The following is a 14,799-nucleotide window of genomic DNA, read 5'->3' as shown; positions in this document are numbered from 1 at the left end:
AGGAGTTGACTATGATGACGGGGTTCGAGTACAGGTGAAGAACAGTTCCAGAAAGCGGGTAAGACAAAAGCAAAAGCCAAAAAATAAACATGTAAATGACAGGGTGAAAATGTGGTAAAATCTGAAAAATGTGGTAAAAATCAGACGAGGGCTTTTCTTTTTATGGATTGCTTTTTAAAACTGTTTGTTGGGTTTAGGGAAGTGGGTGGCAGTCTAATAGGTGCTTTTGAAAACACTATTGATAAGGTTTAGGGAAGGAGGTGGGTGGATCTGGTGGATTTACATAAGAACAGCAGGCGCGAGTGGCACTCACAAGAGAGATTTGAGATCTCAAAAAGCATACACAGCAGCCTCTGGTGGATTCACGAAAACAATAACTGCAAAAAAATGTAGCTCCTGGGTTGTATTTGGCGCTCTGTAGAAATGTTTATGGTGTACGTAATCAGAATGAGCCTAGGTTGGATTATTCTACCCAACCAATCACAGTAGAGAAGAAACAATACACATACAAAGTAGTGACTGTAGGTTAAAGGAAAATAGTGCAGTAAAAATACTGATACAGCACTTAAATGTACTCAAGTAAAAGTATGCATTGTTAAAACTACTTAGTGAAGTACAATTCCTGAGTAAAACTGCTTACAATAAAATGAGTATTTGTGATTTTTTTTTTTACATTACAGCATTGGTTATCACTGCTGTGCATGTTTGTGATAAAAGTTCTGCCTTACAAAGAGCCTTTATTGTTTTATCACATTGTTGTGGGAGGATACAACAAAGTGCTTTCAATGTCTGTGGAATTATTTCATATTTGGCATATCTTTATAGAAAACATGAAAGGAAATGTCTCTTTGAGAGCATTAGTTTCTGAAGCCATTAGATCCTTCTGTGCTGTTCAGATATTTCAGTCCTGCTCTTTTTTTTTCTCGGTCGCTTTCGAGCTTTACACAGCCCTGAACATGTCAGACCATATCGAATCACACAGAAGAAATCATTTGTGGTCTTCAGAGTGAATTCGGTGGAGTGGATGAAAGTGAAGATGGTGGTCATGATCTCTCAGTGTTGTTTTCTGCTCTTACATTCACTGTTGCTCTCTCGCCGTCTTCTCTTCCAGCATTAAAGGTGATGTAATAGGTGTGTAATTTTTTTAAATGCTCAAATACTCTGTTTTTACATTTGCTGAGAATTTTGAATGGACTGTTCACCCCCAAAATGAGACTTCTGCCATTGTTTACTCTCATTGTTGCTCCATATGCTGCCATTTTTTTTTTTTTTTTCGTGTGCAACATATTTTTCAGGATTTGTTTCGGAGATGTTTTAGGCATGCAAAAACAATTTATTGCGGCTGTCAAGCTCCAAAAAGGACAAAAATAAATCTTCACCAAAAATAATTCCACAGAAGAGAGATGGAGAAGCAGAGCATGCATCAGATGCTGGAGGAAGAAAATTTTGCTCTGCAGACTGTTGATTTCCACCCTATCATCACTACAGCTATCTCTGCAACAACAAAACGTACAACTTTATATTTCATTCAAAGAACAGATTTTTTATACAATAAATGATGTGACTGTTTGTGGCTACCAATCATACTCTTTTGCAGCATGAAAACAATAGATAAGTTGTGTTTAAGTAATATTAAAATAATCTATTGTGCACATATGAAAGGAACATTTAAGTGGCTGGTTGTTAACCCAGTGTTATTTTAATGTAGTTTATAAACTATTGTAGCCTTTCTAATTGGTTCTTATAGTATATTTCAGCTAGGGCTGGACCGATAAACAATATTATATGGAATTGCAATAAAACTTATGTCAATAACAATGATAAGCTCTGGACTTTGATCTAAATGCCAATTACACAGGAAAAATGTGCAACAATAGTGGCCTTGATATTAGAGATATTTTGAGTTTTCGGCCACCGACCCTTCTAATTCGGCGACCCTCTAATTTGCGTGGCTTCAGTCATTGTTGGGATACTCTTTAAAATCTGGAAGCAATAACAACTTATATTGAAATGTATATATATCATTATCTATTAATGTGGAAAATAATTATCGAGATTGCATTTTTGCCAAATCACTCAGGCCTAATTTCAGCTAAATATATCATAATAGCATATACTGTGTTTGATTTGGCCATAAGCACAAGATTGCATTAATTTGAATTCATTTGAATTAATATTAATTTAAGTTTTCTTTAAGTTCTTAAGATTTTGATGGCTCATAGTTTTTTTGTTGTTGTTGTTGTTTGTTTATTGCATATACCAGACACCACTCCCAAATTGCTCTTTGCAGGAATTCAATTCTATTGAAGCCCCTAATGAGACTCCTAAACAGAAGAATACATATACATTTATACAGTAATAGAAAGCAATCTATGTTAATCAAGCCTCTCTAATTGGTGATTGGTTTGCCTTGAATCGCATGACCGATATTTTTACAGTTTTATGCACTTCTGGTAGTTAGTATGGATTTTTTATTCACTGGATATATGATCTTTGATCTGAGCCTCATTAGTCTGCACTTTTATGAACATTTCATGTTGAACATACCCTTTTAGCCTTTTCTGAGGCTATTATAACATTTTTTTTCCATCACGGTAGTCAAATTTTTTTTAACATCAAATGGTCCCATTATGAAATTGGCGAGTGCAAACAAACACAACATCTGTGACTCACAAGCTATGGGCAGCTGTTCATCAACATTCTTTACTCGTGTTTTTGTTTTTAATTTAATATAGCTATAATTTAGATTTATCTTAGTTATAGTAAACAAAATATTTACCTACAATTATTTCAAAGCTATCTTTAAGTTAAAAATTATTTCCAGATTATTTATAATGTTTATTTATTATCTTATTTTTAATTAAGCTTCATTTTAATTGCAAAAAATGAGTCTTAGACCTAATCCCAATTCTGTCCCTTATAGCTTCCCATTACCCCTACCCCTCATTTTGCGCATTCCCGTGAAGGGGTTGGGGTGACCCAGTTCCCTTTAGCTTGAAGCTGTAGGGCTAAGGGGAAGGAGACGATAGCCCTTCGAATAAAGATTTTTCAGGACCACACTCAAAACCAAGGGGTAAGAAATTTTCCCAGAATACACCAGACACAACAGCAGGATTGCAGCACCCGGAATTAATGAGATCCACAAATTAGTATTCTTTGTCATTATTACAAATTTTTACAACAAAAAAAGCATGTTTCAGTATATAAACCGCTAAATTTCGCAATCTATAATCAATAATCATAACTCCTGTATAGACCTTTTTCTTGGAACGCAAAATTACCCATTATGCTTTGCGTGTATGCGCAAGGAGAATGCGAAGAACTTCCGGTCGGCAGCTGATGCGTGTAAACAGTCACATTTGGACACCTTTGAAACGATAGTTTTAATTTATTTTACCTACTTTTATCCTCTTTGAACTATTACTGTTGTCCATCAGCACCATCTCCTGGACTGATCATTTAAAGAAATGCGATCTAATAGGATGGAAAACAGCTGCTGTGAGGCATTTCCCCTCGTTGTCAGATGGCATCTTCTGCCGTTTAAATGAAGCCTTGTCATCGCTAAAGTCAACATTTTCTCTTTATTTCAAATATATAACCAGCCCAAACAAATGTAATTCACCAAAATGTTGGACACACACACGAAAATATAGGCTAGTGTCATTTCAAAATAACAGAAAAACACAAACCTTGGTAAAAACAACACACGAAATAAAACACAAACGGCTCGCGATTAGAATGAACAGCAAGTCAGCCAGCAGAGTATCAGTAACAGACTTTTATTGGTCATTTTTGTAAATTCGCACGACTTTCATACCTGTTAAGTTTCATGCCAGTACTCTGGTTTTCTCTCTCTCTCTCTCTCTCTCTCTCTCTCGCCCTCGCCGGGAACGCACACACACACTATTTCTGACGGCAAACACGTGAACTACAGTAGAACGTTTTTCTCGTATTTCTGACGCGCTTGAATCACGTGACCGATTATAACGGCTTTAACAGATACATTTCTAAGTTGTGTGTCACAAAAACGCTCTGTTATCCATTAAAAACGTTATTGAAACCCATTTTCGGAGCGCAAATTACCAGTTGTGCATGCTGCAGATGGAAGTTTTTCGCATTCTACCGGAAGACGCTGGTCGCTATGGCGCCCTCCATGCAGCAGCCATGAAAAAGGTCTATAGCAGTCCCACAACATTCTGACAGTCGATGACACTCGAAGACATTGTCAGAAATGTCTAGCGAAGGACCTTTTTACAGTGTCTGCCATAATGTTAATGTTGTTTTTGGTATGTTTACATAGATCAAAATTGCCAGGGTGTAAATCCGCAGTACAGTTAGGATCTTATTGCCACATTAGATCGTTATGATAACATGATACTGTAAATCCCTTCAGTGATTTCCTGAACATAAATACCAAAAAATAACTCAACTGGAATAACTACAGCAGTCGCCATCGTCTGATCTCATATGAAGCAAGAGATCACGATGACATATGATGACGTGTGCAGGTGCTGTAGTGGTGTCCCAATTCTTAAGGGTTAGTTTTAAAGCCCTTCCCCTTCACCCTCGGTTTTAAGGGCCAAGGGGAAGGGGTAGTGGTACAAAAATAGAATTGGTATTGGGCCTTAGTGTGTGTACAATACAGTAATGTTCTAAACAAGAAACCTTTTCTTTGTGTTTTTGAAACCTTTCGTATATAGACAACAAACATTTTCAAAATGATGTTCATAGGTGTCTGAAAAATACTGTACCATATTGCACACATTGTCTAAGTTTTCACAGTCACATTTTTGTGAGACAGTGATGCTGCTTTCTAAAACTTCTCTTTTGAAACTTGTTTTGGATTGTCATAAAAAGTTTTATATCTGAAAACAAGGACACGCATATTTACCTTTCGTTAACAATAACAACAGTGTTTAAAGCGGTATGTTGGCAGAATTTAGTCCTGCTAAATCATGAATTATCACTGTGATGGGAGAATTTGATTTGCATTCATTTGTTCGTTTGATGAAGAACGCTGGTAAATCTTTCTATAAAATGCTATTCATTAAGCCGGTTAATAAGGAGACAGGGTTGTATGACCAAGCTACTTTCTCTGTGACAACCAATTACACACCTGATGCACATGCATTGCCTTTCATTTGAATACAGTTACACTTCAATTAGCTTCTTCATGTAGGGAAAATGAGTCAAAGGTGATTTAAATGCACATATTCTCTCAAATATTCTAAGGTTTGATGTTCAATGTTAGATCTTTAGCTAGTTTACATGATATAGTTAGCTACTGTACATAATGTAGGCACCCAAAAACTTTTTCATTGATGTTTGTTCAGCAGAAATTAGCAACTAAATATCACTACATATGACTTATTAGTATTTTTTATTAGACGATTATATTATAAATTGCATTACATTTACATTTTTGTGACAGGTATTAAAGGGGTGGTCCAGAGTGTATTTAAAGCTTGGTTTTGTTTATAAGATTCAAAGCAACATGTGCTCATGCTTCATTTGTACAAAAGTATTATTATTTTTTTCCTATATCGTACTTTGATTATATACAGCTACTTGGCTAACATGAAAACGATTGTCAAATTTTCTAGTTCCTCCGAAAGGCCCACCCTCAAGAGGTGCTGATTGGTTAGCTAACAAAATGTGCTGTGATTCTCAAATTGGCTCCACATCATCAGGAAAAGTGTCAAGCCCTTACAAGCCTGCACTCTGACTCTGCTGTGTAAATACATTCAGTCAGAGTAGCTATTAGCCATATCCGTTTGAGCCTAAATCAGACAGAAAATGACACAGAGGACACAGCTGAACCTCATGTCGCGCCAAACAGCATTATCGTTGTTTTCATCCTTGTTTACGTCCTTGCTACAACATACCGTTAATGCTAGAATCTATGCATGTAATATATCAATTTTTTTTATGAATATACTTACAGGTTGTGGCTCACAATCAACAGCTTCTGTTGTTACGGTTGGAGCTGCATTCAGAGATGTTGTTTATGTTACAGCTACATTACACATGAATTAGTTTAAAATATGATAACGTAGAGGATCACCACTTTAATGTATTGTGCTGCTTGAAGGATACAATCTGTTTTTTTTTCTCCTAGTAAATATTGAAGTTGTGTTTTATTGTCTAACTCAGTGAATTGAGGGTAAATGCTCGTGAGTTTGGGGTAGAACATGTCTCTGATGTGCTGCGAGTGAGCATATCTGCTTGCCTTAGGAGCATTGCCAATTCATTGATGTAGATATACCCTCTCTTTCCCTCTTTCACTTTGTCTTTGGAGCACTATACTTCTGCCTTACTGCTACACATAGATCTAGTTAGTTAGATTATGTAGGGATCAAAAAAATTTTTTTTTCTTTGATGTCTATTCAGATATTTGCATATTAATATGACTAAATAAACTTTTGTTAAGAACATGTAGATTATGTTTATCCATCTGTCTGTTTGTCTGTCTGTCTGTCTGTCTGTCTGTCTGTCTGTCTGTCTGTCTGTATGTCTGTCTGTCTGTCTGTCTGTCTGTCTATCTATCTATCTATCTATCTATCTATCTATCTGTGATAAGACGCTGACAACAAGGTTGAGAATCCAAATGCAGGGTTTATCAGGAAAATGGTCCGGCAAGCAATGGTCACCAAACCAGGCAAACAGATGTATACATGAAATGCTGAGGTCTAACAAGGCAAGGAAAATGCATCATATTGTCACGAACAGTAAAGTAAGATTTAGCAACTGGTGTATGTGTGTCTGTGCTGCTTTTAAAGTCCATGTAATAGGTTCTGAACATCTTCAGCTGCATGTGTTAGCAATCAGTGGAAAACCAGAACAGGTGTGAGTGTGTGGTGCATGACAGGATTTGTGGTCCATAGAGTGATCTATTTATTGTGGTCCATATGGTGATCTATTTATTTATAATTTTTTCTCTTTTTTGGAGAACTACACTTGCTCTCTGCTGCCACATAGATCAAGCTATTTAGATAACGTATGCATCAAAAACATCTTTCTTCATTGATGTTTATTTAGAAATACAGTAAGTAACTAAATGAAGCATCTTTTTTAAATAATCATCTAGTCGGCAGCTAGCTCTCTGCAACTCTCACATGGTCGCCCACTGAAGCTAAGCAGGGCTGCGCCCGTTCAGTACCTGGATGGGAGACCACATGGGAAAGCTAGGTTGCTGCCAGTAGTGGTGCTAGTGAGGCCAGCAGGGGGTGCCCAACCTGCGGTCTGTGTGAGTCCTAATGCCCCAGTATAGTAATGGGGACTCTATACTTGAGTGCCCAGAAAAGTGCTATATAAATGTAAGGAATTATTAATTATTATCATTATCTATTGCATTTTTTTTTCCTTTGCCTTTGTCCTCTTTTTGGATTTAGTTAGATAATATAGGCATCAAACACATCTTTCTTTTTATCTATTCAGATAGCGACTAAATATGACTAAATACACATATATAAATAAATAAATAAATAAATAGACTGCATTACATGTACTATTTTCGTGAACTGCACTTTCTCTCTGCTGCCCCCTATTTTACTGTCCGGTATCTCTCTGTCTCTCGTTCATTTTCTCCCTTTCTGTGTGTCTCATTTGTTCCGCATTTAACCACAGTCACCGGTTGCTGTCCCAGAGCACTGCAGATGTCTGAGTCAGCAGCTGCTGCAGTAATGCCAACAGACAAATACACACACAAAAGCGACTGTGTTTAACTAACATACGTCCTCTATCACACTCTTGAGTGCTCCATATGGTGAGCATTAATGCCGTTTCCTCCTGGGATGATCCTGATGTCTTGATGCATGCGCTTCAATCCTGTAATCGCCCATATTCACACATCAGTCGATTCTCACATGCTGCGTGTCACATTGACGGTTGAGTCAAATAGTGATTTGCATGAGTTTCAGGGTGTTTTTCTCTCTATGTCTCCATTAGCAGTTGGCTGTGCTGCAGCAGGGCTTCTCTCATTGCTGATGCAGCATTTCTAGGCACATTCATATTCTAATTTCACTGCTGTGCTTTAAGAGTTCCCTTCAAAACTTCATGAAGGTCGTTGCGCTTAGTTAAGCCTGAACCGGAGATATGATATAGTTTCTGTGGTGCTACACATAATTATAAACTAATATATCTGTTTTACACTGGATTAGTTGGAGTTTTTCACAGTTGATTCTATAGTAAAGTGTATACGTTTATAAATTGGTTCACATAAAGCTGAATAAATCATTGATGTATATTTGTTAAGATAGGATAATATTTGGCCTAGAAAACAACTATACTTAAGTATAAAAAAATCTAAATACTGATAAAATTGCCTTTAGATTTGCCCAAATTAAATTATTAGCAATGCATATTACTAATAAAAATGAAGTTATTATATAATTTAAAAAGATTATAACTTTGCTAAATATACTCATGAACATAATCTTTACTTATATTATATTGATGTTCTACACTGAGAAAAATTGTTAATTGGATTTACTATGTTTACTATGTTTTAAAGTAACTGGTTGCAAACCAATTTGTAAATTTTATTTATTTATTTTTTTTTTTAAAAACAAATTATATTTAGGCCCAATCCCAATTTTGTTTTTGTACCCCTACCCCTTCCCCTTGGCCCTTAAACAATGTGTGAAGAGGAAGGGCTTCAAATTTTACCCCTAAGAAATGGGACACCTCTACAGCTGCACACATTATTATATGTCATTGCGATCTCTTACTTAATATAAGATTGACGATGACGTCTGCTGTAGTTATTTCAGTTGCGTTTTTTTTGGCATTTATCTTCAGGAAATCACTGAAGGCATATATTATGTTATCATAAAGATATAATGGGGCAATAAGCTTGTAACTGTACTGTGTATTTATACCATGGACATCTAAGCAAACGAAAACAATGTTAACATTATACCTGACACTGTAAAAAGGTCATTTCCAGCCACTAGACTTTTCTGACAGGGGAATCAAGTGTCAGATGTGAAAGTATGTTGTGGGACTGCTATACAATAGTTATTATTATGGATTAAGAATAGCTAAATGTATCTGTTATTGTTTATCTGGCTTACCCCTTAGCCCTATGCCTTTAAGCTAAAGAGAATTGGGACACAGCTACCCCTCCTTTCGCACATTCATTTGAAGATGTAGAGGTGTCCCAGTTCTCTAAAGTAAGGAGAAGGGGTTAAGTCTGATTTATACTTTTGTCTGGCACCGTGTCGCGGACTTCCATTGACTGCGTGCGCATCTTGCAAAACGGACGAGGCTTTTATACTTGCTGCGTTTGCCGTTGTGATATTGACCATAAAATCAGATGGATAAACAGAGAAGTAGCTGTACACTGTTTTTTTATTATGACAAGAATACAAGAAAAAAAAGTACTCTTAATGAAAAATTCAGACTTTTTTTATTTAGCCCACTCAATATTCACACATTACTGTCTGGCTAGTTTCTGTTCTCTTCTTATGCTAAAAAGGCAATAATGTTTCAACATTCCTGACCATTATCACAAATAAAGCCTATATAAACAGGGCATTAACATATTGTAAACCGATAGGTTCAAATATTTCTTTCCAGTTATCAAAGAAATAATATGTGACTTCATTTCACAAACATTCACCAACCGCCTGGGTCTCCACTTTTGCCATGGCCTCTCTTTTTGGTTTTAACAAACTTATCACTCAAGTTTTTTAAACTTTTACAAAAACTTTCCTCTTTTCCAGCGGTTGCAATTTCTAGCCAAGATTTATTGCCCATCAGGTTCTTTCTATGATCTTGTGTGGACGAATCATAATGATGTCTGTACAGGCATACCTGTTTTAGACAAAACTTTTTCAAAGGGATTCATATTCAACGCTGCGCTGTGTAAACTGTTCGCTCGAGTGCAAAAAAATTGTGCACTCCGCCAGCCGAAATTATGTCTCGCACAACCAAAGTGAACATCTGCAAACACAGTGATGACATCACATTCGACGCACGCACTCAAGCAAACTAGCGGACGCGTCGAGTATAAACCAGACTAAAGAGGTAGAATTAGGATTGGGCCTTAGTAATTTCAACTTAATTTGTTTGTTAAATTCAACCCATATGAATTATTTGTAACTAGTTACCTTAAAAATATTTAGTAAATCCAACGAATAATAATTATTTTAGTTTAATATTATTATGATTTTTGGAATAAAAATATAGATATTTTTGGTGAAGAAATTTTATATATAAATTATAATATTTTATTTCCTGAAGAAGGACTTCTTTCTCAAGAATACGAACACAAGTTTCTAATTTTTCTTTTTTTTTTTAAATGTAAACACAAATTAATCATTTTCATACCATTTTTTGTTGAAGCACTAGCATTCGGAAGCCATCAAAATGTCATCAGAGCCTCAGCTTATACACAGCACTCATTATGTGAACATTACTATGCAAACTAGCTCACAGAATGGGGTTAGTAAAAATAGCTTCAGATGAGTTCTTGTCTTTAGATCCACACAATGCAGAATGTGCCTACATTATAGGACACGCATTGAATGAAGTCATTCCTTTGTGTGCCAACATGCATTTCTCTAAGATGTGAATAACATTTCTTCCTGATTTAGGGTGCCATTTGGTTTTTATTTAAAGTTTGAGGTTTGTAAAATAAGGGTTTTTTTTTTTCTTGGATTTGTACTGATTTGTATGAATGTTTGTGTTCTGCTTGCCATTGGCTCGGCCAGGGTTCTTAAAGTCGACATGAAATCAAGTTTATCAATGAATATCAATATTTTTAGGATGCTGTTTCATGTATAAGATGCTATAATGTGAAAAATATTTTTTTTTAAATTGTTGCAAATTTCATTCATTTTCTTTTCAGCTTAGTCCCTTTATTAATCTGAGGTAGCCACAGCAGAATTAACCACCAACTTATGCAGGATATGTTTTATGCAACGCATGCCTTTCCAGCTGCAACCACTGGGAACTTCCATACACACTCATTTACACACATACGGCCAATTTAGCTTAACCAATTCACCTATACCACACGTCTTCGGACTTGAGTGGGAAACGCCGGAAACACCAACTGACTCAGCCGGGGCTCGAATCAGCAACCTTCTTGCTGTGAGGCGATTGTGCTACCCACTGCACCACAATGCTGCCCCTGTTGGACATTTATTAAAAATAAAAAAAACCTGAAAAATCACAATCTCTTTTTCACATTGTTATTATGGGGTATTGTGTGTAGAATTTTGAGGAAATTAATTAATTTAATCCTTTTTGGAATAAGCCTGTAACATAAAAAATGTGGAAAAAGTGAAGCGCTATGAATACTATAACCTGTACATTTGTACTTGTATAGAATGAAACAAACAGGTGACACTGCATATTCGCTCTGCCTTTTTTTTTTTTTTTTTTTTTTTTTTTGTGCATGATCTGTTTAAATCTGTCAAAATTAGATTAAACTGTGTTTCTGACCTCAGGTGAGAGCTGTAAGTCCAATTTGTGATGTATTTCTTGTGAATGTTTATTGAGGCTGAGGATTCAGGAAATAGAGTCATTAAATTATTTTTGCAATTTGCAACCATAGTCAGTTAACAATGCTGTTGGGAAATGCACCTCATAACAAGCGTGTGTTTAAAACTGGATTTTCACCAGGGAGGTTTGAATAAATGTGTTAGTGACTGGGAAATTTGTTTTATTACAGAATATTTTTTAAAGTAGAGCTATTATAAAAAAGTTTGTGAGGAATTTTACAAGTTTGGGTCATTCGTGGGAACACATTCATATTTAATGTTCAGTCCCCTCAGGGAAGAGAACAAATGTGGAGTGTGAGGTTTAGAGGTGGAATTTAAGTAAACCTTAAAATAGCTGGTGCTCAGGAAAAAAGAGCACGTCCCGAGAGATTCTGCACTCCGGCACAGAGAGAGAACATTCATGACTCACTTCCACTGCTCTGTCATTTCCTCATTGCTTTGTTATTAATTTGCTTAATAAGGGTTGCAGGAAACAAAAGTTCAGACTGATTTTTGACTCTCTGTCTCTCTTAGATGGTAAAGTGTATGCGTTGGGTGGAATGGGAGCCGACACGACCCCTCAGGCCACGGTGAGACTGTATGAGGCGACGAAGGACCAGTGGCTGCCCCTCACCTCTATGCCCACCCCTCGATATGGAGCGTTCTCCTTCCTGCGCGGAAACAAGATCTACGTCCTGGGTATGACCTCCTAAAATGATCTCAGATATCTGATTAATTCTGTTGCTAGCCAGACAAACAGTCTTAGTTTCCTAGGAGTAAAAAAGACGTGACCGAAAACTAAATTTAAAAAAGGTCAGAGAGGCTGGAGTGTCCAGTGCCAAAACATTTGTTTAGTGTTAAAGGGTATCCCAGTTTTGACTAAAAAACTTTCTTTGCAGCTGCTGAACTAGAACTTCGTCATCTTAAAAGAACAGGAAAAAACATAAAGCACTTTTTTAAGAAATATGACGGTGGTTAAATAATGAGAAACATAGTATTAATTTAAATGGCTAAACAAAGAATTGTAAAAAAAATAAAATAACCACCTATCACAGACCTGTTTTATATTTCGTACAGTTGACTGGTGATGATCATGCCACAGGCCAACTCTGTTATATGCCCCTAAAAGAGCCTCTATTTTGCATAATAAAAGGTTATATTTTGGTTTTGGGGGTCTCCAACAACAGGCTGATATGCATGTAGGGTCAAAAACACTTTCATTGTCTTATAATATGCATTTATTTTTGCCTAATTATCCCAACAACTCCCATATGATTTGTTTAGCAATTCTTTTGTTCCAAAACCCCTCATTTGCATGAGGCGAATTCTGTGCTTATTGGTCCGATGACCTAGTCTGTTGTGATTGGTCGATTGAGTTTCAGTATTAATGCACACAGTGGCAAAAGTTGAACTATTTTGAAAATTGACCGTGTGTAGGAACAGCTGATGGTGGCCATAGCAAAGACAAACGGCAGAGGATCATGAGTTCAGAAACGCATTAAAATCGGTAAAGGAAGAAGCACGCATCGCATTTTCAAAGTGAATTTGGACGCAATATGTGAATAGCTATACAGTATGATCTATAATAGATAAGTGATTACCAGCCGCGCGGATCGATTACAAGTTACAACACACTATTAAATACATATTTTGCAAACTGGACAAAATGAGGCAACTATTTTAATTACAATTACGTGTTATGATCCGGAAGAAGAAGAAACTGGTCCATATGAACTGTAACAGTTACTATAAATAATAGTCTCTGCTGCTCCTTTCTTTAATAGCAAACAGCCGATAAATTCTGCGTTGCAGCGTAAGTTATTGTTTAAAAAGTCTGAAAAATGACAGGAACAAACACAGCACTAGGTTTTCTATTCTGTGGCATTGTTGTGAAAATGAACTTTAACCCTTTATTCCCCGCAGCCGACTCTCCATCTGTCAGTGATCATCATCTTCTTGTCATGATCAGTCCCGTGATCCTTTGTGCTTGCTAGTGTTTATAGGGAAAGGCGAGTTCACATTTTAACTAGAACTGGCACTTCATATTTGGTGATGTACAGTATCGACGTGGATGCGTTCAAGTAAAAGATCTGAACCCAGTATAATTCATTTATTCGACTCAGAGTCGATTATTTCGCTAAAGAATCAATAGTTTTAAACACAGTGCACTTTCAGATTTAAGCCTCAGCTAAATATTTCACTTCACTTAGGTCATTTTCCAAAACCCATAATAGGGGCTCTTTGAATGTGACCCTGGAGCACTAAACCAGTCTTATGTTGCACAAGTATATTTTTGCCATAAATACATTGTCTGAATGAAAGTTAATGATTTTTCTTTTACGACAAAAAATCATTAGCATATTAAGTAAAGATCATGGTCAACAAAGATATGTCAATTTGAAAAGCCAAAAACAAAAGTTCTGAATAGTAAATTATGAATTACTAAGAACCTAATTTGGTGAAGAACTTAATTAACTTTAATAGTGGTTTTATCAGTTTTTAGATTGTTTTGAACTCCCAGATTCCAGATATTCAAATCAAATTATATCTCTGTCAAGTATTATCAGATACGAACAAATCATCACGCATCAATGGGAAGCTTATTTATTTATAATCAGATTAAAATCATAATCATCTAACCACCATCATATTGCTTAAAAAGTGCGTTATGTTTTTTCCTGTTCTTAAAAAACTTTAAAGCTCAAGTTCAGTAGCTGTAAAAAAAAATATTAACATTAAACAAATGTTTTAGCACTGTTTAGCCTATCTTTTTTAAATTTAGTATTCGGTCATGTCTCTTTATTCCTACAAAAAGTCATGACATTTACTGTATGATTTGTTTTGTGGTCCAGGGTCACAACTGAAAGCTATTGGGTTTTTAGCCTCATATCTGTATCAAATAATATAAAGTTACAGTAGATGGCTCCTAACAATCAGGAAGATGGAGGCAGAGAATAGACTAACTTTCAAAAACTTTAATAAATGAGCACAAAACAAACACACAGGTGACACTAATTAACACTTGCACCACCAGCCTCGCCACACACAAAGGCTGTTTTTAGCCCAAATAGTATGAGTGCAAATGTGATATTGATTTTTATACAACAGAAACATAAATATTAAAAAATGTTGTTAACCAAACTGTTCTGGCTACCATCGACTTCGATTATGTGAACAAGAAAAATACAGAGACGTTTTTCAACTGTGATGATCTATTATGTTTGGCCATTGTAATGCTGTTGAAACTCTGATTGAGTGTTTAAACACTTATTGCAAACATAATTGAATTCAGCTTTTTCTCTCTTATGTA

The 14,799-nt window shown here is 36.0% G+C and overlaps 1 protein-coding gene across 4 annotated transcripts in view; it reads left to right on the top strand.

Moving 5' to 3' along the window:
- The window catches only part of klhdc8b (kelch domain containing 8B), a 211,657-nt gene that overhangs the window by 136,329 nt on the left and 60,529 nt on the right, over nt 1-14,799 (top strand). For all 4 annotated transcript variants that reach the window (XM_073938798.1, XM_001339539.7, XM_073938800.1 and 1 more), the window contains one exon: nt 12,024-12,188. In XM_073938798.1, coding sequence (XP_073794899.1) covers nt 12,024-12,188 — 165 coding nt within the window. The remainder of the gene's footprint in view (nt 1-12,023; nt 12,189-14,799) is intronic.

The sequence above is a fragment of the Danio rerio genome, chromosome 23 (assembly GCF_049306965.1).
Source record: "Danio rerio strain Tuebingen ecotype United States chromosome 23, GRCz12tu, whole genome shotgun sequence".
NCBI lineage: Eukaryota > Metazoa > Chordata > Actinopteri > Cypriniformes > Danionidae > Danio > Danio rerio.
Note: the sequence above shows the minus strand (reverse complement) of the source record. Positions and strands in the feature narration are given on the sequence as shown.